This window comes from Podarcis bocagei (assembly GCF_964188305.1).
Source record: "Podarcis bocagei genome assembly, chromosome: 4".
NCBI classification, from domain to species: domain Eukaryota; kingdom Metazoa; phylum Chordata; class Lepidosauria; order Squamata; family Lacertidae; genus Podarcis; species Podarcis bocagei.
The window spans coordinates 43,165,193-43,191,114 of record NC_138128.1 but is presented as its reverse complement, the minus strand read 5'-3'; the positions used below and the strand labels follow the sequence as shown (position 1 = coordinate 43,191,114).

At 43.4% G+C, this 25,922-nt stretch overlaps 1 protein-coding gene across 5 annotated transcripts in view; it reads left to right on the top strand.

Moving 5' to 3' along the window:
• ARHGEF4 (Rho guanine nucleotide exchange factor 4) overlaps positions 1–25,922 on the top strand; it is a 155,895-nt gene that overhangs the window by 127,697 nt on the left and 2,276 nt on the right. For all 5 annotated transcript variants that reach the window (XM_081191095.1, XM_081191096.1, XM_081191094.1 and 2 more), the window contains 8 exons: positions 13,957–14,136; positions 14,747–14,941; positions 15,805–15,984; positions 17,438–17,670; positions 18,444–18,573; positions 20,452–20,583; positions 25,026–25,269; positions 25,774–25,851. In XM_081191095.1, coding sequence (XP_081047221.1) covers positions 13,957–14,136; positions 14,747–14,941; positions 15,805–15,984; positions 17,438–17,670; positions 18,444–18,573; positions 20,452–20,583; positions 25,026–25,269; positions 25,774–25,851 — 1,372 coding nt within the window. The remainder of the gene's footprint in view (positions 1–13,956; positions 14,137–14,746; positions 14,942–15,804; positions 15,985–17,437; positions 17,671–18,443; positions 18,574–20,451; positions 20,584–25,025; positions 25,270–25,773; positions 25,852–25,922) is intronic.

Sequence of the window (25,922 nt, the reverse complement as noted above, 5' to 3'; positions counted from 1 at the left end):
TAAACAATAAATCCGCATTTCCGAGTTTGTAAAGCCAAAGTCATTCTCATCCATCCATTTTCTTTTAGCTTTACCCTTTTCTCTTACAGAGCTTCTTGGAAACCTACTAGTGTTGTCTGTTCATCGATTAAACTTTTCAGATATTTCGTAAAACTTTCCCAATTTTCAACAAATCTCTGATCTTTTGTATATCTAATTTTACATGTCATCCTATCCATCTCCACATATTCTAATAATTTACTTCTCCATTCCTCCGTTGTTGGGGTACTCTCCTGCTTCCAATTTTTTGCTAATAGGACCCTTGCTGCCGTTGTTGCGTATTGGAACAATTTATAGTCTTCCTTCTTAATTTCTCTCCCTACCAGACCTAACAGGAACGCCTCTGGTCTTTTATTGAAGGTATATCTTAGCATTTTTTTCATTTCATCATATATACTCTCCCAGAACCTTATGACCTTTGGGCATTCCCACCACATATGGTAGAATGTACCTTCCCTTATCTTACATTTCCAGCATTTGTTGCAGGATCCATACATTTTGGCTAACTTAACCGGAGTCAGGTACCAGCGATAAAACATTTTCATTAGATTCTCCTTAAGTGTCACGCAGGCCGTAAATTTTAGATGTTGTTTCCAGAGTTTTTCCCACTCTTCATAATAAATATTACGGCCAAGATCTCTGGCCCAATGGGTCATTACCGCCTTAACCTCCTCATCCTACTAATGCTTTTCCTAGAGCAAACTACTTCATACTGCTGGAAGGGGGGTTGCAGGTTTGAATTATTTGTATACTGCTCTTCATCCAAAGATGAAATTAACTCCTACACAGAAAAATAAACCCAAAAGAAGACTAGGCTGATACTACTTTTTTACACGCAAGAAAAAGTGCTGTTGGGGCAAGTGGGGAGCATTTAAACATGCAACTCCTCTCCTGTGCTCTCCTTCATGGAAAAAAACCCCACAACTTGATCCCGCTGTATGTTTAAAATGGGCCTTTTTAAAAAGAAGAATGAACAGATGAGAGAAAACCATGTTTTCATCATAACAGCAAATGCAATATTTAGGCTGCAACCCTATACACCTGTTTGGGAGTAAGTCTCATTGAACTCAGTAGGGCTTACTTCTGTCTAAGATTGTACTGATTGTTTAGTTAGACTGATCACTCAAAAACCTTTTGATCAACTGAATATGTACATCTGGTTCAAACAGGGCCCAATGAGATGATCAGGATTGTACCTGCTGCCTCCCACCTGGATGTTAATTTTTAAAATATAAGTATGTATCAAAAATTGCAAATGACAGTCATTATTTGAGAAGAGGCATTCTCCTTCTTTCACACAGGAGGAAATGCCTCTTCTAATGTGGTAAATGATCGTATAGACAGCATCGTATAGACAGAATACAAAGAAATTCATCAACCATTCAAAACTCATACAATCAATAGACCTTGTTAACTGGATGACACAACAGCATATAAAATACTTTCCATTTACAAGGTGCTTGAGAGTGTTCAAAGTGTTTCACTGTCAAGCTTGAGACAGATGTTCAGTAAGAGAGTAAGAGTTAAGGGACACCTAGAAAGTAACACACCAGAGCCAGGAAGACCTTGTTGCTCAGGCAAGATCTCAGATCAGAAAGGAATAGTGATGCTGGGGGAAATTGATGTTTTGCAAACTCCAATACAAACTGATGTGATCTGCATTTCATGGACTAATGCGTGAACCAAACTTCCCACCTCTCGAATTTTTCGATGTACCGTAGTTCTTGACTCATTTTTTAAAAGTGTATGTTGAGAGAAAACACATAAAACGGCATTTAAACAGAAATTTACATTTAAAAATACATGTCAAAGTGTGATGTTCATGCAAATTAAAAACCACTATGGGAAAATTATTGTGGAAATAGGACAGAACAGACTTGGGAATACTTGAGGGCTGGAAACGTGCTCCATGCTGCAGTCATGATAACTTTCTGACAACATGCCTCAGCTGCACACAGTAGCAAACTGAAGGTTTCCAGCTCTATCCTTAGCAGCTAGATTTCAATAACTCTTACAACAACTAAGCTATAAAAGGGCTTAATATTATTATCACCATTCCCATACTGCAGATGGAAGGCTGAGACTGAGAGATTGTGACGTGCTTAAGGTGACCTGGTGAATTCATGGTTGGGGTGACATTTGAACATGGGATTTCCTGACTCATAACTCTCATTCTTCATGGCTGATCTCTCCAGGTGCAGCTGGAAGAGACCCCTGCCTGAAGCCCTGAAGAGCCAATGCCCTTCAGTATGAACAGTACTGAGCTTAGTGGACCATTGGTTCCTATGCTGGTTCACCCAGTGCCCTGGGTGTCTTAGTATTTTGACTAATCGTGTTGCTATCCAGGGGCTCATGAAGACTCCCCTGTACCTCATTGTTAAACCTGAATGCACTCTGGCCTCATCCAATGTTTGGGGAAAGTTGTCAAATCCATCATTCTGGTGAATGGCCAAACCTTTTAAGTTAACCTTTGCTTGCCTTCTTCAGCTGCTTACAGTGCCTGTATCTGCCCATGCAAGAATGCTTCTTTGCCTTAAAACCTTTATATCTCTTCAAAAAGAACTAATTGGTCACTACTTAGAGACTGTGACTCATTCAAAGTGCTCTCAGAGCTAAGAGTGGAAACACCCCTCCCTAATCATTGTAGATAAAAGAAAAAGAACAAAAAGCACTTTCAAGTCTACTGGTCCTGTAGCTTGTGTAGGATGTGGTCCTGGTGGAAAAAAGAAAAAAAATGCTGGGAGGAAGAGGGAAGTTAGTTTTGTCTGCAATCCTAGCATTACTTCTAATTACATTTAATACTCACCTCAGGGGAAGAAACAGCAGGGGGGCCTCTCATCATCTTTTCTTTCAAAATAGAAGCCTGTTCCCTCAGACAGCCTCAAAACACAATGTGGCTTTAAGGAGGGATTAAACAAATTCATCGTCTATCAGTGACTATTAACCATGATAACTAAATTGTCAGAGCAAATATCAGGGCCAGCCCTATCATAAGGGGGGGAGAGAGAGCCCTTCAGGTACTGGGTGGAAGGGTGGCAGTACTGGCTTCACCCCTGGTTTTTGCTACTCAACCCAGGCGCCTGGGGCGGCGCACGTGCCCTGCACCTGGGGGTGGGGCCAGCCACCTGTAGGGGTGGGGCCAGCCAGGGCAGGATGCTCCACGGGGCCTCTGAGGAATCTGCCTGCTTCCTCCCACTCAGCCACCTTACAGCTGAGGGGGCGGTGGTGGGCAGACCGTTTGGGGCAGCGTGGAGCCTGCAGGTGCCCAAGCCACTGCGTCACTCCCAGGAGAGACGCGTGGCTTGGGCACACTGCAGGCCCTGTGGTAAGTGCTGTCCACCATTTTGTCACCCCCCAAGTGATGACACTTGGGGTAGACCGCCCCCACAGCAACCCCCTTCTTCCGCCCCTGCAACCCACCAGGCTTTCCCTGCTGCCTTCAGGAGATTGTGCCCTTCTTATGTGTTGGCATCGATCTTAAGGTTACCAGATTTTTTCAATGAATCCAGGGACACTTTTCAACTACTAAATAGATGGATTTTGTATGGGGACTGATTTGTAAATCTGGGGACTGTCCCTGGGAAATGGGGACATCTGCTAACCTTGATCTTGGCAGACAATGAAAGTCAACCCGTTGGAGAGTGTCTGTAGATACTGATATAGGAGCCCTTCACCAGAGTTAAAAAGATTCAGCTAATGCAGATGGAATGGCTTCAGGTGGGGATAATCTTATCTTTTTGCTCTGGACTGTAAAATGGGTTGGTTTTGAGCAGCATACAACTAAATACAAGATTCAAGGGGCAGGGGGAGAGAGGCTATTTCACTCATGTCTGGAGTTGGGACTTTACAGAAGAATTTTCTTAGCCACTGTTATAAACAGGAAGTTGGATGAGATGGACCTTTGCTCTGATGCAGTAAGGTTCTTATTAAGGGCCTAACTACACATATGTTACCAACCTGATTAGCAGTTAACACCAATACCATGAGTTCCTCCAAATGCTCAGTCCCATTACCTCTCCATCCAGTGTTTTCCCACTGCTGATTTGTGAATCTCTGTATATACACAATCCACACCTATCCTGTGGTTTCCTGAGAAATACTGCATTTTGAAAACTGAATTGAAAATGTAAGCCATATGAACACAGCATTGCCCCTTCTACACCTGCTGGTGTGGACAGAAATTGAGAATTTTGGAAAACACCAAGCTGTACTGATGTCTACAACTGATGTGACAATGCAAGTTGAAAATGCAAAAGAGAAACCCGACCCTGCTGTGTTTTAAGGCAGTAATGTGTACACAGGCTCCCATGTGCTGAAGAGTAGGAACAGGAGAGTGATTAAGCCAGCAAGAATCCAGAGGACATTCTCCCTTTCTTCTGAGTAGACTCTTCCTGGGGTAGAACCATGGTAATTGTGTCTTTTGGCATCTACACAGTACCCTTATGCCAGCTTGCTGTTTGCCACTCATTTAACTCCTGCATTTACTCTCAAGACCCATGGGAGCAAAGAGTGAGAACTGGGCACTGACGCAGGGCTTGGCTGCAGCCATAGAGTGTATAAAAGGACCCAGCCAAAACATCTTTGATATGGGGTACTTCAGGCTACCTTGGGATCAGGTCCAAGGTAGTCCTCAGTTGTACTGGGGATTGCTGTGGGATCCTAAATCACCTTCTTGGATGAGGTTTCTCCCAGGGTCTGAGTCAGGTGGGAGTCTGACCATGGTGGGATTTTTTTTTTTTTTTTACTGAGATGGAAGGGAGGGAAGGTCTTAAACATCTCTGTGCATTGTCAATGATAATGCCCCACACCTGTACCTAGAATTTTTTTTAAAAAAAACAAACACCTAGAGTAACAAAATGGGTACAATGAACATGCAGAAGATTGATAAAGTTTGCAACTTCTGCCCCCTCCTTTAATTGATTGTTTCTTTGTGCACACATCTTACATATGTGCAATATATATGCATGTAAGGTTCTGTGCACTAACTAGAACTTCTGTGCTAAGTTCAAAGGACAAATGAAAGTTAGGATGAGTTACTGCATCTATCTAGATAGCTGATGCTCAGAGAGAGAGAATGGCTGTATACCCCACTTCACCCATGATTAAGTTGGCCCCAGGAACCTTTTATTTAGACCATCCCAGGTCTACTTCTGGCATGTGTGAAAGAATGCTAAGGCAGCTATTTGCTTATTTTACCCCATGCTCCCAGGCGATGCTCTATAAAAGGGGGTCTCTGATCATTATCTGCTGCCTTTCTGATTTATTTCCCATCCCAAGGCAGCAGTCTGAATGCATGGGAAGCTTGTTTTCAAATGAATAAATGATGCTATCAGCTATTCTTTGAATTTGCTGTTATTTTGAGCATAAGCATTCATGACATGTCTGAGATAACATACACAATGAGAAGCATACATATTTGTGATGTGCTCATGAGCATGTTAAGCCTTGAATAAACTACATACAATGGAATTAATTGATGTTATCTTTTAAACTCTCTTGGCCTCCTTCTCTGACCCCTGAAGTCTTGAGATGTTTCCAACATTCCCAAATGCTCAACATTTTCTGCACATATGCCGTCTTGTAAAAAATAGCACAAGCCTGGATCTTCACAACCTTGGTTGAATTAAAGATCAACTCAAATAGCATGGGAATGCTCATTGTCTCCCATTCTCTCTTGAAATGATGCTACCTGGTATGAGGTTTTTGTAATATGTAGAATAATACTCTTACTATTATTCTTTCTTTCTTTTCTTTTCTTTTTTTAGAATGTTACACAGGGCGGAAATTGTGCCATTATATTTTTCAAGGTCTGAAAAAATAAAAAGGTTGTGTGCCAAGGGTACACAAAGTTAGATGCCAGGAAAGTCTCTCCATAGCAGGGAGCCATAACAAAAAATGAAAAAAACAAAAACACACCTTTCCCCACAAGCCTCCTGTTGTGCCTTACTTGGTGGGGCCATTCAATGCAGGATCCTGAAATAAGATTTCATGGACTGGGTAGAGATGTTTGGAGACACGTGGACTTTTGAGTGCTCTGGTCCCAAGCTATGAAGGCTGCTAAAGGTCAAAATTAGCACCATTAATTGGGCCTAGAAATGAGCTAGGGATCCTCCCAGCTCTACAATTCTAGGATTCTATGAAGATGGCAAAGCAATGGCATGTTGTGTTCATATCACCCAGTCCCGTTTAACAGTTTCTCCGCCATATGCTCTGTTAACTGACATTTCCAGTCCACCTTCACAGGCAGATTCACATATAAAACATTGCAGTACTTTGAACAGGAAGTTACCAGGGCATGACTAAATGAAGCAAGGCCAGCTCTGTCCAGGTGGGGTCCTAGGTGATGTTCTAGTTTAAGCTGGCAGAAGGCAATCTAGGTCATAGAGGCTAATGGGTTGATGGTCTTGTGAAAAAATGGCCAGTGGGATTGATGAAAACTGGAGTCCAACAACATCTAGAGAGTACCATACTTACAATAGGTTTTCCATCTTCTCTACTGTATGGGTGTATGTGAATGCACCTATACTCATAGCACTCATACATTACAATTTTACACTTCAAAAAGGAAATGAAGAAGTTGTTGTTACTCTCTACTACTTCTATTCCCAGAATAGCCAGAGCCTTTTGCAGCTACATTGGAAACATCTGGCATTATGTATGGAGTTTGTGCTGGAGGGAGAGAGCACAAATTCCCAGCAGCTGATGGTCCTAGGCCCAGTGCATTGAGCTTGGCCTTCTGTTCATTCTTCATTGCAGCCCCAGAGAAACAGCAAACAGGATTTGGGGTGAAGTCAGACCACCAACTGTTGGGTTCTGTCAGTAACTCACAGAGATCTCCATCAAAGCTCAAATCCCAAATGCTGAATGGAGAAAAAGGAATTGGCCAGCAGGGTTAAGGGAAACAGGAACTGTTAAGCTACTGGAGCCACTTTAGGGCTAAAGGTTGCATGAAGCTGCTTAGGGCACTTTATGGCTTTTAGATGGGCTCAAACTGTTTAAGCTGATTTAAAGCTTTAGATCAGTTTAAGTTCTCTGTGTCTTAGGGTTTAAGAATTTATCAATCAAAGTCTTTTTATATTGTTTTGGAAGCAAGAATGTTTATTTTGTAGCATTGCAAATCAATTAAAGCATTTTTATTACAATTACGATATCTCAATACATGTCATATTAAATAAAATAAGGTAGCAGTCTAAGAAACAATGCAAAGCATATAATGTATTGTTTGTGAGATAATTGTTAAAACCTTCACTCCTTTCCAGCGACCCTCTGAGGCATATGTGGGAGCTCCCTTGTGCCCAGGGAACATTGTTTCACTGTCAGGGATATTATTTTAATTTTCATAATCACTGCTTATAAAATATTAATCTGTTACTTTAATTTGGAGGCAAATTTTAATTAATTTTCAACAGTTGCAAAAAGTATCTACTGATAATCAGATGAAAGCAAAGCATTTGTGGTAGAAAGCTCAACTTCAACCTGCCTGCCAAAAGTTGGTGCTAAAAAAAGAAAAAAGAATTGGGGGGGGGGGGGAATCGGTTCACATCCAGCATGTATCCAGGAAAAGAAAGTTCCACAGTTGCAGAGTAGCCTTCAAGAACACCATCTGCCATGCTGTTACTGTCTGGGACCCCAGTGGGGCACAGAATGTAAAGCAGGGTGGCTAACCTCTGGCTCTCCAGTTGTTGGACTCTAGCTCTTATTAGCCCCAGCCAGCATGACCAACGGTCAGAGTGAAGGGGATCTGCTGTCTAACAACATCTAGAGGGCCACAGATTAACATTCCCTGGTGTACAGGATGCTTCTGTTCAGAATAGTGATGGAAAGGCTGCAGAATGGAATAAGGAGGCTCAGGCTTAAGAACTGCCTATGCTATGCAGGATTTCCACTGACAGGACTGGTTAAATGAGTCCTGTGCCATATATTGCAATTTTATTACCCCAACACACGCAAAAAGTTAAATACTAAGGAAAATACCACAAGCAAAACTTTAAATATTGAGATGCCAAGTAATAATGATAACTAGGTTGGCTGGGGCTCCCCTTTAAAATAAGTTGGTAGGCTGGTGGGCCTGCTTGAGCCCCACACTACTCCCCCCACGGAAGCTTACATATGGACATATGTCATCACTGGACAAACATTTCCATAGAAGATCAGGGGCACAAGGAAGAAACACTGCCTCTTCCCTGCCTTTGAAAAAGTTGTAGATTATTCCAGGTGTCCCAAGCACTGATGCAGTACCACTGAAGGAATATTACTCTGGTGCAGGAATTCAAGTAGCTCAGTCAGCTCTTCTTGCTAGAACCAAGTTGCTAGCAATGTATTCCTGTTATGTGTCATCTTCAAACATGATTATCTTTCTTCCCCTTCTTGACAGTTATATGAATGTGCTGGACAGTCCTGTATCTGTAGCAAGGTTACATCAGTGCAAAAGGTCAACTTGGTATTTCCTCCCATTTTGAGATTGATTAGGTGTTCCTTGTTGAGTTTAGCTTTCCAGCCAACTCTTTAACGTCAACATTTGAGCTGTCAAGTCTGTCCAGAAAGGTGCTATAACCTTGCAGCTGTGCTTGGCATGCCACCCGCTTTTGCAATGTTACACTGACCCAGCTGCCATAGCTGTTGGCACACTCCAGCTATGTCTTGGCTCGGCATCTCTTAGGTGTGGTAAGTGAATTCCTACTGAGAATCTACCATAACTGGAGTTCAAAATCTATCAGAGGAAGTCTTGCTCCATCAGAAAAAAAGGTGGAAGTTCAACTATTTGAGTATTCAGGCATGCACTTATTTGAAATACATTTATTTTGCAAGGTGCAATGGTAGCTTTGGGGGCAATGGCCACTTTTGCTTTTGGGGCACACACGCCCTCCCCAAATTTATAGATGGTGTGGATAATGTAGGCAGATGCAAAGGAGAACAGCGCTCCTGCACCTTTAATTGCTGGGTGGTGGAGAGAATTTCTGCTGAAACTCTATTTTACAGAACTGTTAGAGGTTGACTGACCTGCAAATCCATTTGTGAGGAAGCATTCTGGTATGTCGCAGGTCCCCTGGATTTCTGGGGACCCCAGCATGCCCCAGGGAAGAGGGAGATGGGTTCCATTGCAGTGTGCCTGGGATCTGTCTTGCCTTGCTGCTCCCAGCTGGAACCTGGGTGGCATTGCCCCTAGAAGCCAATGAGGGGCTGTGGCTGGGGGCCTGGTTTGGACCAGAGTGAAGACTCTGCTTTGTCTGATCTGACCCCAGAAAATAAACAAAGGCATGCCCAGGAATATCCTCAGCCTCATTGGCAGCATCCCCACCCATCCCACCCTCTTATGTAGTTGATTATTCATAATTTGTGGGAGGAGTTCTTGGGATGACTTATGCAGAGTATGGTTGTGCATATGAGTCAGTCTCTGGTTAACAGTGACCTGTGAGGGTTTTGCCTTCCCCATTATATGGCTTCTTTTGTTAAAACTTTGCTGTTTGGGGAGGCATTGGGCAGGGTCCATAGTCGGGTTAAGCAGGGGATGGGCACCCTTCTTCTTGCTGGAGGGGGGATTCCACAGTGTCTTGGGGTGCTGCTTATCAGCTGTAGCCGCAGCTCTGGGGGCTGTAGGGCCCCAGTGCCCCAAGTTATCTGAGGGGGCTCTCACCAGATGGGTTCACAATGTGGCAAGCCCAAAACATCGGACCAACTTCCCATTGGAAGGCCAAGTAATTGGGCTAGGTTGGAGACATCGGCCAGCTGATGGGCTATTCGATGACAACACTCTTGCCCTATGCCATACCAAATGGAGGGCTCTGTAACCAAAGCTGTGGCCTTTGTTAAACCCACCCAAATTTCTGAGTAGTTTATTGCTCTAGGACCCTATGCCTTAGCTGTACATGGGCTCACAAACAGTATATCCTTGCTGAACAACTGCTGTATACATAGCATTTTATGCCCCTGGTAGAAATGTGGGGTTTTTTTCCAGATCTTGTGATAAAATATGTTCAGCATTATAGGTGCTGGGTTATTACAGAAGTATTTTAACACAACCAAAGAGCTAAAAGATTAGCACAATGACTATTTCCTAAAATAGCCTTAATCCACAATTTATAAACTGCAGATGAAAGATCTGCACCCACCAAATGTACATATATCTGTTGCCTAGTGCTTCCGCTGCTGCATGCCAACTTATAAGGCAATTATGCAGAGGTGAACCACTTTAGACAAATAGGAGCTGAATGGTTATGATGAGGATGTGCACAGAGATGTATAGTTGGCAATGTGTATTACTATGCATAGGGATAAATTGCTTCCTTTCAGTGGTAATTACTTTAACCTGGATTGGCTGCGGCTGTTTTGCCTCCCTCTTGGCAATATTTGTTCTGCTCCCGATTCAGAGGCTCTAGTGCAACAAATTCCACTATATCTTTTTTTTGTACAGTATACACTTTCTGACATCAAACAATAAACACAAGACTAGAAGACTCTGTAGGGTTTCATCTGTATTTTTTAAGGAGAAGCAAACAGATTGCAGCAGGGCTCTGCTGCAGATACTTAACAACAGCTGCTGATGTGTAAAAATGCTAATGAGCTCTCGCAGCACCTGTGGTACAGTCAATATATCTAGCTTCAGCTATAGGTCTTGCATTTGGGCAGCAAGTACGTTTCTGGCAAGCCAAAAAGCCTGGTGTAAAGAAGCCTTTTAAATTTTATACCACAGCAAACTGTGGTGAGATTGGGGCAGGGACCTTTTTAGTACCCTCCAGCTTTGGGCACCAGGAATGATAAATAATATTTAGGCCTAGCTATCATTAAAACAGTAAATCTGTGGCTTGACCATAGCACTTCAGGCTGCAGAATGGGGTTTGCACAGCTTTGTAAATTGCTTAGAGGTTCTGTTAATCAAGCAGCATATAATTTTTCCTGAATAAATCTCAATGCTCCTCCATATGCTCCCCTCACTGGAAATAAGAGTAAAATCTGCACATGGAAACTAGACATCAATGAAAAGGCTAAACTAGAACCCTTCTGTTTGATGTGCTAATGAGAACCAAGATGATACAGTAGCTAGAGAGCTTGATTTAAGTAAGGGAGACCTGGGTTCAAATTCCTACTTGGTCATGAAGCTGACTGAGTGAGTCAGTCACCAGCTCTCTGCCTCACCTACACCATGGTGTGTCCAAATGTGTTATTTTACATATAAACTGGCTTATGTAGAGTTGGTTTCTGGGTTTGTTGCAGAGTTTGGTGCTTGTGTTTGTGTGGCTCTTAGGTGTCCTGTTGTGGTGAGCAGCTGTTCTAGGTTATGGGACTGTATGAAGACAAGGAGGGGCCTACCATTCTAAGACCTCAAAAAAGGAAGTATCCAAGATGGGGCCATAGGCCACTGATGCACAATGCTTTGGAGTTGTAGACTAGATGAGTGCTTCTATTGGACCATAACAGCATAGCATTTATTCTTTTTTAAACAAATAGTAAGAAGACTTCTGAATAGTGCCTGCATTGTGGGCATGAGTATGCCATTGTTCACTGCTGATGACTGGTACCATGACATTCTCATGACCTCTGCCTCTATGATACTCACAATTCCAGCAAGAGCAAATTGTGGCTTGTGTGCAGGAAGTTGTAATGTGCTTTGGATTCTTCTTGAAACAGAAACTTTGGGGAAAACAAATTTGGATTCTCTGTAACAAATGGGTAGCAACTGCACTTTCCTTGCACAATAAATTGCTTGGAAAGTTCATCTTAAATTGTGGTGCCCACAACTGGACACAGTATTCCAGGTTTGGTCTGACCAAGGCGGAAAAGAATGGTACTATTACTTCCCTTGATCTGAACAATTATACTTCTGTTGATGCAGCCTAGAATAGCATTAGCCTTTTTTTTGCTGCTGCATCACACTGTTGGCTCGTGTTAAGCTTGTGGTCCACCAAGACCCCTGGATCCTTTTCACATGTACTGCTAGTATGCTAGGTGTCCCCCATCATGCTGAATCGCTTTGCTTTATTTTATACCTTTATATATTCCCCATTCAACGAAAGTCCTCTGAGTGGCTCACAGTTTGTAAAGTACGTTTTATGAAGTATTCATAGGAGGCAGTGAAATGAGTGTAACCTTATATATAGTTTATCTCCATCTGTTGCCTCTGCTTTAAAATATGTGTTTGTGTGTGCTTTCTTAGCTTCATCTGTGTTTGATGAAGCTCAAGTTTGGTTTGCAAAGATATAATTAGCTCACTGCATAGCAATATGATTGCAACGCAAAGCAGTCTTTCTGCAGCACATTCCTATTACCCTTGCTAAGTGAAGCATGAGAATGAAGCAGAGCAAATGACACCATCAGCTTCACTAGATAATTGTGAACCCCAACCTCATGCTTGGCAAAAAGCTTATCCACATTTAAAAGTTAACATGACTCCCATGCAGAATGAAATTACCTGCCTGATTGTGTGGATGAATGCTCCTCATCATGCTGGTCATAACTTTCTGTGGTGCTCTTTGCCATAATATTTAACCGTATTGCAATATTGTATTATGGAACAAAATTAATAGCCTTAACTCCTATGTGTGTTTAGTTTACTCAGAAGTAAATCCATTGCTGTTCCAGCATCCTAATTCCCAGAGAGGTATGCTTAAAACTGCAGTCTTAGGACACAGTAGCACTTATTTCTGAGTAATCATGCATAGGATTTAGGGCCAGCCCAGGAAGCTTTTGGGTGGGGTAAAACAGAAAAGGCCACCCCTGCCTCCTCCTCCTCCTCCTCCTCCTCCTCCTCCTCCTCCTCCTCCTCCTCCTCTGCCTGCCAGCAGCCACATACCCACTGATATCCTGCTGCCACCTGGTGGTGGGCACATGGCAGACGGGCATGCAGCAGTGGGTGCATGGTGGATTAAGAGGTGGCCCACAAGTACAGGAGGCAGATCTGCCACCCCTTGCAGCTGGCCAGAGCCTGCCACTTTGAGGCCACTGTCTCATCTCACCTCTTGGGCAGGTGGGCCCTGATAGGATTTGCTCTGCAACAAGTGAAAAAGCTCTGTCATGGAAAAGAGGCATTTAACTGCAACTACTGGTATCCTTTGAGTCCAACAGATGGGAATATGGAGAGAGAGAGAGAGAGAGAGAGAGAGAGAGAGAGAGAGAGAGAGAATGGTTAAATCTGTGGTGTTATATTAGTTAATAAGTAAATTTAGGGAAGAATAATCAACCAGACAGATTAAGCTAAATAGTTATTTGTAAAGATAAATGGAACATGAAAGGAGGGCTTGGCCCTTACTGATGGGCACCTTGTCACACAGAATAACTTTGAAATCCAATGCAGACTCTCTCCAGATGACTCCTGATGCAGGAGAGAAGGAATGCAAACTTAAAGTAATAATATATCGCCCAGATTTTTACATAAAGCTGTGGCACACCATGTCCTTCTGTAGCACAAGCTCAGTAGTAGAAATAAATGAGGCTGCAAGGTTAATGTAGTTGTGTTTGATGTAGTGTGTGTGTGCATGCATGTGCACACACTTATGAGCATAACCCCTCCATCTTATCAATTATATGCTAAAACACCTGGATTGATTCTAGGCCATCTGCTTCAGCTATTTATGCAGATCCTAGGGCACTAAGAGCATAGTCTGTGACTGTAGCTATACACTACATACCCAGATTCCCAGCTCAAATCTCAGAATATCCACAGTCATAGAATTATAGACATAGAGTTGGAAGGGACCATGAGGGTCATTTAGTCCAACCCCCTGCAATGCAGGACTTTCCCCCAAAATGGTGTTTGAACCCACAACTCTGAGATTAAGAGCCTCATGCTTTACCAACTGAGCTACCCCAGAGTCTTGGACTTTCAACTGCACTGAACCAACACCCTTTTCCTCTTGGATGACAAGAGCTGAGCATCTCCTACCAAAGATCAGTTTGTGAAAATACTTACTTTCTCTGTTCCAGCTCATCAGTGATGGTGGTGTTGTCTACGCCGAAGCACTCTGGGATCATGTCACCATGGATGACCAAGAGCTGGGCTTCAAGGCTGGTGATGTCATTGAAGTAATGGATGCAACTAACAAAGAATGGTGGTGGGGCAGAATAATGGACAGCGAGGGCTGGTTCCCAGCCAGCTTCGTACGGGTAAGAACTATTCACTGTTTTTAAAAATTCATTCATTAACAGCAAACTCTTTCAAGAAAGGGGGCATTTTGAGAAGAGAAGCACTTTTCCTATAGCTTCAGTAACTTCTAGCAGTTGACACATTTTTAATATGATTTAGTGATCAATAGCAGCCACTGGGTATGTGGACAGATGGGAGTTTTTTGCTACCTTAAATTTGGGCTCCTCCACCCTTCCATTTGTCCCATGTTTTTTCCTGCTTGTCCTATACTTTCTAGGCACAGGTCCAAGAGGTTTTTCTTTTGTCCCACTGCTTTCTCCAGGAAAACCCACTTTTTGCTGCTGAATTGGCTTTTGGGTGCTTGGTTGTGGATTTTTTGTGGGAATTGTATTTTTATGTTTTATTATTATTGAATCTGTATCTTAAATAGTTGTTCTGTAAGTAGCCTTGGGAGATGGAACAGAATTTAAGGCCAGATTCATATTCCAAGTCTAGGAGTCACAAACTAGTTGGAACACTTGCAGTAAGCTCCGCCTTCCAGAATGTTCTTCTCCCATATTTTGTCCTAAGCAATAAGTTGTTGTCCTGCCTTTGCTTCTATATGATGGGAATATTCCTGTTTTGAAACAGCTCCGAGTGAACCAGGATGAACCGATGGAAGACTATCCTTTGAAGTTAGAAGATGGCAGGGAGGACGACTCAAGAAATGCTGCCCACCGTTATGGAGTGGGGCAAACAACTAAGGACCAAATGAGAACCAATGTTATCAATGAAATCCTAAGCACGGAAAGAGATTACATCAAGCACCTGAAGGACATATGTGAGGTAACAAGTCACACAAATAAAAGAAGTTCAGAAGCTACATTTTAGAAATATGTTTGAAATATTGAACTCTATAGGAGTTCCTTGAAAACCTTGATTTCATCGAGTTAAACACGACATGGTTGCTCTAAACGTGGTGTCCTCTAGATGTTGTTGGATGACAACTCCCTCCATCCCTAGACATTGGATGTGGTGATGAGAGTTGAGTCCAACATCTGTCTTAGGAAGGTGGTCTACTTCAGTGGAAATGGTTTTGGTCAGACTCGAGCAGCAAGTTCATTCAAAAGGTCCATATAGAATTCCTACAACTGTAGTCTTTTATTCTACTATTGAATCATATATTTTTCCACTTACAACATTAGAACACATTGTCCAGCATAACCTTTGGTCACAGAGGAGAAAGTAAAGTGTCACTAAAATGCACACATTTGCCTTTTGACTTGGGTGTCACAAGATATTAAATTTTAGCAGCTTCTAGGAAAATCATAAAATGCAAATGGAACATTTTTGTACATCTTTCTGAGTTCCTTAAAATTGTAGAGTGTTTCTTCTGCATGTCACCCCAGAAGCAGCTTAGCTTTACTTCACTGGAGAATTCTGCAATGTCTGCATCTAGTGCTGCATTTCAAAGTAGAGGCATTATCCTTTGCACCGGTTGCCTGAATATTGCATGCAGACATCAGAAGTATTTTTGTTTCTGCAGTAATCATCATTTTCATAGCAGGTCCATAATCTCTGAGGTGCTTTAGCACCATCAGATTGCTCTATCAAGCTGTTAAACGTATTGCCCAGGATGAGTTGGGCTGCAGTTCTCTTTGGTTTTGTTTCCCAAGAAACCTGAATCATAAAACAGTACTTGTTTACAGGGCTATATAAAACAATGCCGTAAAAGAGCAGACATGTTCACAGAGGAGCAGCTGAAGACAATCTTTGGGAATATTGAAGACATCTACAAGTGCCAGAAAAAATTTGTTAAAGCATTGGAGAAGAAATTCAACAAAGATTACCCACACCTCAGTGAGGTGGGCTGCTGCTTCTTAGAATATGTAAGTTGACAGCTGAATTATGTGGGAAAGTATTGACATTATTCCTGTTATTGTGACAAGAGAGATGGTGATTACATTTGAACATTAGGCTTGGGAAAGGGAGGGAGTTGAGGGAGGTAAGAGGGTCTAGGATTAGAGTTTACCTGGACATGTTTTGTTTATAAAATTGTTGTGCCACCCTTAGAACAATAGTTGTTACTACCTTAGTTGGACAAGCCGGATCAGTGCTTAGTTGTCCCTGGCAGATCTAATTTTGACTTTATCTCTTATCTCTCTCTCTTTAAACTGATCCCTTTTCCCACAATTTAATCTCACTACAGGGCTTCTCTTGTTCTGTTTCATGTGCCTCTTCTGCCTATAGCCAGCCTCTGGATATTTCACTTCCATTTAGTTATTGCTTCCCACCCTTCTCTTTTTTTGTGTGCTTTTGAAAGAACATCTTGTTCCCCGTGTTCTTCCTTCCTTCACCTGTTCTGTTTGTGATCTTTGAAGCAGGGATCCTTTCTATCATTGTTTTTTCAAGTAAAAAGCTATATTTTTATAGATCAGAAATGTAATAGTATAAATGTTGACTGAATCAAATGTGGCTGAATCAAATCTGGGATGTGCCACTAATGGATGAAATCACTGAAAAACTAGGTGAACAAAGAATGAAGAAAGAGACACTTTCCAATAAGTGTCTCTTTGACCTTATTGCATACGCATATACAAAAGAGCATGCCTGTCGACCACCAGCAATTCACAGCAAATCATGGGCTTCTCTCTACCGTCTCTCAGTAGGCTGACTTTCAAACTATTTGTTGGCATCCATTTGTCTTGAGAGACAATGGAGTGTGCCTCCGGGGGTGAAGTCAAACTGCAGTGTTTGCAGCACCAAAGTGACCACCCCGGGGCACAAGCTTTGTCAGTATGTATGGAGGACCTGGGCTACCCAGACGACAAAGACCCCTTCTTGGCCTCGCTAATGTTGTCCAAAGCAAAGCAGAGCAATCCATTTGGCCCCAGATGGGCTGCAGGAGTTGCCAGACGGAGGGGTACAAGGCACCACCCAACTGTCTTGGGGACTCCTTTCTGGATTTGTGTAGGGCTTAAGCCTTAGCCTTTTCTTCTCCTGAAGATCATAGAATCATAGAGTTGGAAGAGACCACAAGGGCCATCGAGTCCAACCCCCTATCCCATATCCCACAAGGCAGCGGAGGTTTAGGACCAGAGTTTTTCTTCTCCTAAAATGGCTACCTTCCCAGATCAGCGAGCCCCACCTGCTCTTTCAAACAGTTTTTTTTTCTGTTTCTCTTGTATGAATCTGTTCTTCCATGGGACGGTGGGGGGAGAATTTATTGAATTTTATTGTTCTGTATAACACCCATGAAAGATAAATAAACAGTTAAAATAATAAATGTACTACTACTGGTAGTAGTAGTAGTAGTAATATATATTTTTGCTTCCAATTTAGCAAAACGAGTTCCAGATCTATTCTGAGTACTGCAATAACCACCCCAATGCCTGCATGGAGCTTTCCCGACTCACCAAAGTGAGCAAGTATGTTTATTTCTTCGAAGCATGTCGCCTGCTTCAGAAGATGATCGACATCTCTCTGGATGGCTTCCTCCTGACTCCAGTGCAGAAAATTTGCAAGTACCCCCTGCAGCTTGCAGAACTGCTGAAATATACCAACCCACAACACAGGTACGGAGGATTGAAAAGGGCCAGGGAGGATACATATCCTGTCTCAAATGCAGCCATCTTAGTTTGTTCCTTCTTTTGATACTTGTAAAAATTAGTTGGTAGTAACTTGAGCAGGCCTTTCTTTATGGTTGTGTCTAGGTCCCATTTTGTTTTTGTAACCTACCATTGATCAAATAGGCTTTTTCTCGGGAATGTGCAAACGGTCAAAGTTTCTGCAGCTAATGCCCATCCAGGGGATGGCGGTTTTGCTGATACAGCAAAGCTTGCGCAGGTCTGATGCTGGTTATGGAAGCTGCTTCCTCCAGATACTGAGGATGTGCCGTTAATTCCTACTGCTGGTGCCCTGAACAGCAAGTAAAGTACAAGAACAGGCATCGATGTATGTTGTGTGGCGTATAATGTGACGGAGGAGAATTCCAAGTGAACACCACTCCAGGTCTTGTACAGAGAAGCACGGGAGTGCAATCACAGCAGTTGCTAGCTTCACAGTTATTTATACTGCTGAAGTGTTTCGCAGGCATCAGCAAACCAAGTCACAAGTTGTAACTCTTCTATATTATCTCCGCACCACAGACAGGGAAACTATTAAAGCTCGAGCAATTACATCAGATGTACTTCAAGTCAGGGGTAGAGCTCCTGGCTGCTCTTTTTTCTTTTTTCTTTAACCCCACAATTTGCTTGCTAGTTTCTTATGCTTTGGGGGAGAGGGCCATTCCCTTTGCATTGTGACTCCTTCGTGTTGACATCTCTAATGGAATCCATTAAAAACCTAGGGATTTTAAGGACGTCGAAGCCGCTTTGAATGCCATGAAGAACGTAGCACGACTCATCAACGAGAGGAAAAGGCGTTTGGAAAACATAGACAAAATTGCTCAGTGGCAAAGTTCAATAGAGGACTGGGAGGTAAAGAAATGTTCTTACGGCTTCTCCATTGGGGAAGATTATTCTTTATTACAAACATGCACAAAAACCACAAGGCTGCACTGAGAATCTGCCTCCTGAGTATCTTGCCCATTTACCTTGACTTGGTCAAGGCTTCAGATCCCCATGTACCATGAAGGCGTCCTCATGCAACACATCCACCTGTCCCTTTTATTGATCCCATTAGCTCTTGTTCCAGAGCAGTGGATTATCAGATCAAGTCATAAGCTAGCCAGATGAATTTTAATATCTTCCTAGATTTAATTTCTCACACTTGCTAATTATGGAAGTTAGAATAAACATTTTTATTAGCCAAACTGTTTGCAAGCATTCTTAGACTGCTGGGACTTGATATTCACTGCCGACAAAACTCTTAAGTTGCAAACTTGGGCTCTCTTACCAGGAATAAGTTCCATTATAGTCAATTAAGGTCACAGTGCAAAAACTTTCTCGTGAAATGGTGCATACTTCAAAATGTGTTGAGAGTAAAGAGCCTATGCAGATTTATTTTGAAATGTACTTGGTGAAAATAGTCTTTGTTCCTGTTAATACTGTTCTACAGATCAGGAGTGGAGAACCTCAGTGGCCGAATGTGGCCCTTTGGTTCTCTCTTCCTCTGACCCTAGGCCACACACCCTGACTAGTCCTGGTCCATGCCTTTCTGGAGGACTTTTGCTTGGGTGAAATGTGTCCTCAAACTGTGATAAAGGCCACTTGATTCCTTGATGAAGGATGGATAGAAACCGTTGACTTCCGCATGCCTGGAATGTAGAAAACTTTGAAGAAGAGTGACTTTATTGCTCTGCTCACTTGCGTCCAGCCCCACCTACCACTTGCATGTGGCCCTCAGAAATTTTTTCATGAATGAATGAATGTGGCCCTCTGGATAAATATGTTTTCCTACTCTTATTTAGGTCCACAAGCAAATGGTGGATGTCAAAGAGGCCATCTTCTCTTAGGTCAGCCACACTTCAACCACAATCCAACATAGAATTAAATGCATTTTAAAGCACAAATGCCACTAGGCTTAAGATTTTTGGCTCATAAATCTTGGTTTTCCCCTGCCTGAACCTCCTCGCTGCCCATGGAGGGTAGCAAGGAGCAAGCACCACTGGCTCGTGATGTGACTGGAAACCTCCAAAGTTAAGCGTGATGTTTAACTTTTGAGGCTTCCGGTCACATTAGGAGTCAATGGTGCTTGCTCCTCGCTTCCCTCCATGGGCAGCGAGGAGGTTCAGGCAGGGGAAAACCAAGATTTATGAGGCAAAAAACCTGGCAACATTCCCCAGTGGGTTCTGGGGAGCTCACTGCATCCCGCTGTGCCACAGAAGCCGTGTCTGCCAACAACAATGTATTTGAAGGACCACACCGTGAAATAGATTGTTTATTTACAAGATGTAATGGAGGTGCTGCTTGTAAGATGAAAAAAAAGCCAGCTAGAAGAATGGTTTAACAGCAAGTGAAGGATGTCAACTGGACTCTAAATAAGATGTAGCTAAATAATGGTGCAGCTATGCGAGGAAATACTGGTGATCATATTTTTGTATTGAATTAAATGAATTTGCTTTGATTTGTAATAATTTGGGAAATTAATAAATAATAATTTGAAAAAAGTAAAAAAAAAAGAACACCTAACTTTCTTGCGTTTGGCCTACTGGCAATAACCACTTTTGGTGTGTGTTTTGAGCTTTAATAGGGAAATATCTGGGAGTGCAAGGCTAGGAAGCTGGTTAATTTTTTTAAAAAACAACAACACCGTCCTGTTTGGCCCCAGAGTATCTCCACAATAGGCTGCTATATCTTACTTGTCAGCTTCTTTTGAGAAAGAAAATGACATGTCTCTTGTGTTGTGAGTGACAGGGTGAAGATGTCCTTGTGAAGAGTTCTGAACTTATCTACTCTGGGGAATTAACCAAAATTTCCCAGCCTCAAGCAAAGAGCCATCAAAGAATGTTCTTCCTCTTTGATCATCAGCTTGTCTGCTGCAAGAAGGTAAGCTAAGCAAGCTGTGTCCACTTCTGCCTCTGCCAGTTAACACTCTCCACCGATAGTGGAATTCCCCACTGCTTTTCATTGTTTTGCATTCAAGCATTGCATTAAAGAACATCCCAGTGTGTCAGGGTGGTGGCATTAATCTAAACGTCACTATTCATATAAATTAAGGAAAGGGTTTCCTACTGCAGACCTGCCTTCCCTGCCATCATTTCTTCCATGCTAGTCTGCTGTGAATTTCTCTACCAACAGTTAATGAAAGAGTCTTGCTGTGGACTGCTCTCCTGCGGCGCTGGAGGAGAGTGAGGCATTTAGCTTTTGCAAGATTAAAATACGGCAGCTGAAAATGCTATCAAATTAAATCCATCAGAAAGTGCCACCCACGTTCTTTCTAAGCATCAGGGCAATTTCTATGGTTGTATTGAATAGATAAGAGTCTAACAATGTTTCCACCTGCGTATATAAACGCTCATGTCATTCATTAAGATGCATGCCTGAGTAGAAATCTTACAAAGCCAAGCCCAGGAGGTGGGATGAGGAAAAGGTCACATCCTGCTTGGAAGCTTCCCATGGGTATTTGTCTGGGCACTGTGAAAACAGAATATTGGACTAGATAGGCCTTTGGTCTGACTCAGCAGGACTCTTACGTTCTTGTTTCCTTCAGTAATAGGAGGCATCATAATCCTTGCTACAGCAGTGATGGGTTTTAGCATATCTGTGTCTTCTATTATTATGATTATACTAAGTCTTTGATATGACTGCAATTAATAGGATGGTGCAGTTACAATATTCACATCGGTGTCTGTGCATCACATAAGATACAGTCTCCTGGTTAGGGGAAAATATGTTGAAGAATCTACTTATATGTTCATAGAACATGCACTCTGACTGCAAGATCACCAAAAGGATATATATCTTAGGGGAACATTTCAACAGATGCAAGTGTATGCACCACATCTTACCAGTTGCCATGGAAATTTTGAATGCTGAAAAAATACTTAAAGAGCAAAGAGCCGGTACCGTATGTGGCCTTGAGAGAGCTGGCAGCTTCTCTTGATACATTCCACATGGATTCATTGAACCGAATAAACATTTTTCAGAACTGCACAATATTCTTGCAGGGTATGAAACATTCTGCAGCACAACTGAAGAATTTGTTTGTGTGGCTGTAGCAAAGTACCTAACATCAGTCTATCTCTGTAAAAAGGACATGTAATGGGAGAGCAGCCCCCTAACTTTTCAGATTGTCTGTTTTATCTGCCATACTGCCACACAAAATGATAATGACTTCCTATATAAACCTTATGATGTAAACTGATGATATTGTAGGTAGGTTGTGGAGTGACATTGTGAGCATCTGGTTTGGGTAACAGCTCCAGAAATCATGTCAGGAGTTAGGTTTGAATAATCATTTTCACATAATATTATGTACCTTGGGAGGTGAACAAAAGGCTTTATTTAAAAAGGGTTCTGATTGGGGAGAAGACACCCCCCCAAACTTTAACCCAGAGGTCGGCAACCCGCGGCTCCGGAGCCGCATGCGGCTCTTTTACACCTTTGCCGCGGCTCCGCAGATCCTCAGGGACCCTGAGCAGAAAAGCAGAAGCGCCAGAAAGAGGAGGGGGATGGAGCTGGGCAGCCGAGCCGGGTAAAGCAAGGCAGCGGCGGCAGCGGAGCTCGAGAGGCGGCGGCTGCTGGGATGGAGGAGGAGGCGGCGGCGGCGGCCAGAGAAGGGCTGCTGCTGCTGCTGCTTCTGCCGCCGGAGGGAAGTTCTGCCAGGCGGCTTCATGGCTCATAACTTCCCCCGCCCACCCAGGCCACGCTCTCCTCAGCCCCGCGCGCGAGGCACCTGAGGCGAGGGGGGGAGAGAGCGCACGCTCGAGATGGCGGGGCGGTGTGTGTGTGTGTGTGTGTGTGTGTGAGAGAGAGAGAGAGAGAGAGAGAGGTGGCGGTGGTGCTTCGGCTGCTGGGATGGAGGAGGCGGCGGCGGCGGCGGCGGCCAGAGAAGGGCTGCTGCTGCTGCTGCTGCTTCTGCCGCCGGAGGGAAGTTCTGCCAGGCGGCTTCATGGCTCATAGCTTCCCCCGCCCACCCAGGCCACGCTCTCCTCAGCCCCGCGCGCGAGGCACCTGAGGCGAGGGGGAGAGAGAGCGCGCTCGAGATGGTGGGGCGGTATGTGTGTGTGTGTGTGTGTGTGAGAGAGAGAGAGAGAGAGAGAGAGAGGGGTGGCGGTGGTGCTTCGGGATCCTTTTCCGTGCCTTGCTTCTGAGTGGCTGCCGAGTTGAGGGAGAGCACCTGAGGTGAACCCCAAAATGGGCCCGCCCTCCCTGTCAGGGAGGAAGGGGTGAATAACGTCAGTGACGAGGAGGGGTTCCAGAGGTAGCCAGCAGGAGAGGCGGGGGAGCACGAGAGCAATTGCAGAGGGAGGGGGGCTGTTAGGCACCAGAATCCTGCATACGGGATTTCCCCCGTTCTCTTGTGCCTATGCAATTCCTGCCCTTCTCCCTTCCCCCTCAAGATTTGCTGCAGAGACAAGCAAATGAAGAAGGGAAGAGTATTAGCTGGCATGTCCCCGGATCCCATGGAAAGCACTACAGATTCCTTTGCTTATTTTAAGTTGGCTTCAAACCTGTAATTGTGCAGGTGTATGTATGTATACATATACACATATAAATATTCATATCTCTTCCCTCTCACCTTCCTTTCACCCAGTTTCTCTGGCACTGGTTTATAAATGATGCTATGTAGAAATGATGAGAAAGTTGCACCAGCAGAAGGAATGGATATGTACTGTTAGTAAAAAGAGAGGGAGTTGAACTGCAGGGAGGGACAGACACTTTTCTATGTATTAATTTGTATAATGCCCTCTATGCACATGGTGCTTTGCAAAAAATGGATATGAGAGGTACCATACCCCTCTTTGCTATCTGAAATAGACTCAGGGAAAAGAGAGAGAATGGGGGAAGGGGAAGAATGTGTGGTTATTTACATTTGGCTTGTTTTGCGGCTCCCAGATTTTTTTTTTCCTTCGGAAACGGGTCCAAGTGGCTCTTTTTGTCTTAAAGGTTGCAGACCCCTGCTTTAACCCTAGTTTCCATGTAAATTAGTACAGTGGTACCTCAGGTTAAGTACTTAATTTGTTCTGGAGGTCCGTTCTTAACCTGAAACTGTTCTTAACCTAAAGCACCACTTTAGCTAATGGGGCCTCCTGCTGCTGCCGCGCCGCCGGAGCACGATTTCTGTTCTCATCCTGAAGCAAAGTTCTTAACCCGAGGTACTATTTCTGGGTTAGCGGAGTCTGTAACCTGAAGCATATGTAACCCGAGGTAACACTGTATTGGTTTCAGTTATGCATCTTATGATTTAAACGAAAGGTGTCTGAAATAGGGCACTTTGGGGTGTCTGATTTGGGTAAGCCCCACTAAAATTGTGCCAGGTTTTATGTTTTAGCTGTCAGAACACATTTCTGCACAAAATGGCACAGGACCATTTCCAACCATGTGTGTTATAATGTAATCAAGAGGTACTGTGAGTTTCTTGAAGGATGATGCCCTACAGCCTAAAGGTCCCTAGGCTGTTCAATAAGACTTAAATTTCTTGAGTATATGTACAAAAGCCCACCTCTTGCCATGCTTGGGAGAATGGAAATACACAGTGGGCTTTTGATCTTAAGTACAATCACTCAGTAAGTTAGTAACCTAAAAAGTCATGTGTATAATATTGTTTGTACAACCAGAAGAAATTCTTGCGCAACTATTATATTCCATTTAATGAGTGCGAACCTACCATACATTCTCCAAGCAATTAAAAACTACCAAGACTTCCTAGGGCAGTATCACAACTTTCCTTGTTGTATTAGTAGTGACATTAGAAACCCTTACTCTCTTATGTTACAAGAGCCTAGACAGTAGCAGCTGATTTTTACACTCCTCTATCTTATTTCGTAATGTGCCAGGGAAGATTCAGGTGTAGGTTTTCTTTTGGGTTGTGTTTGGTGACTTTTGTGAGTTCCCCAACCCTGTGTTGGAATACACCTCTTTGAATTGCTGTTCCCACAAACAAAGGGAGGGAAACTTAATATAAATCCTGAAAATATATAACTGTAGATGAACCTCCATGCTAGAAAAATACCCACAATGGCTACATTGTACCTCCACTTTCTGAAGCAGAATATGCCTCTCTCAATGCTAGTTGCTGGAATCGTATCTGAGGAGAGGGCTGTTGGGCTCAAATCCTGCCTTAGGGCTTCTAATGGGCAACTGGTTGGCCACTGTGAGAAACCAGTTGTTAGGCTAGCTGGGCCATTGGCCTGATTGGCTTTTCTGATGTTCTGATATATATATTATTTTGCACACGGTAGCCCATGTATATTTCTGTCTTGAGTATTTGTGCACCAGGAGACTCTGAGAAGCCAAGTGGAACAGGACTATATTTTGCCTCTTAGGATCTCTTGCGACGTGATATCCTGTACTATAAGAGTCGAATCGGCATGGATAACATGGAGATTCTGGATGTGGAAGATGGGAAAGACAAGGACTTCAACATCACCATTAAAAACGCATTCAAGTTGCACTGCAGGGACACTGAAGAAGTCCACTTATTCTGTGCAAAAAAGCCAGAGCAGAAGCAGCGCTGGCTCAAGGCCTTTGAGAACGAAAGGAAGCAGGTTCAGCTTGACCAGGAAACCGGTATGCAACAGTTGCTGGGGTTGCTGCTTAAGGCATTGTGCAGCCATTAAGCAGAGAAAACCCTTTCCCCAGAAGATTCTCACCTGCCCCACCTGAGCTGCATGTCAAACTTTTGAAATACTCTAATTTCCCTACGGATGTAACAAACGAAACATTGCCTAGGGTCTTAGAGGGCCCTCCTATGTAATTTTTCTGTCTGGTGGATGCACTGGTCCACTAGCTGCGCCAAAGCATCTCCTGAGTCAGGGGTGAGGAGCCCTTTTCAGCCCAAGGGCTTCCTTCCCCCTTAGAGAAACTTCCAGTGGTGGGTGGGGTGAAAGGGAAAAGTGGCCAGAGCAGTGGAGCTGATTTCCAAGTCATTGTGCGCAGAATCAAGCTGCTAAATGTAATTTTTGCTTCTTGGGATTTTGCACTTGACCCACCCCCCCTTGATTGCTGTGCGTGTTTCTACGATGCACCTTGCAAAGGCACAGCTGAGCTAATGAGTTTTGTTTCATCTTCTAGGTTTTTCCATTACTGAGGTGCAGAAGAAACAAGCCATGCTTAATGCCAGCAAACTGAACCAGAGTGGAAAACCAAAAGGCAAGTCAGGATAGTTATCCTTCTCTTTTATCTCTCCCTCCAACAGGGGAATTATCCCAAGTTCTAGTATT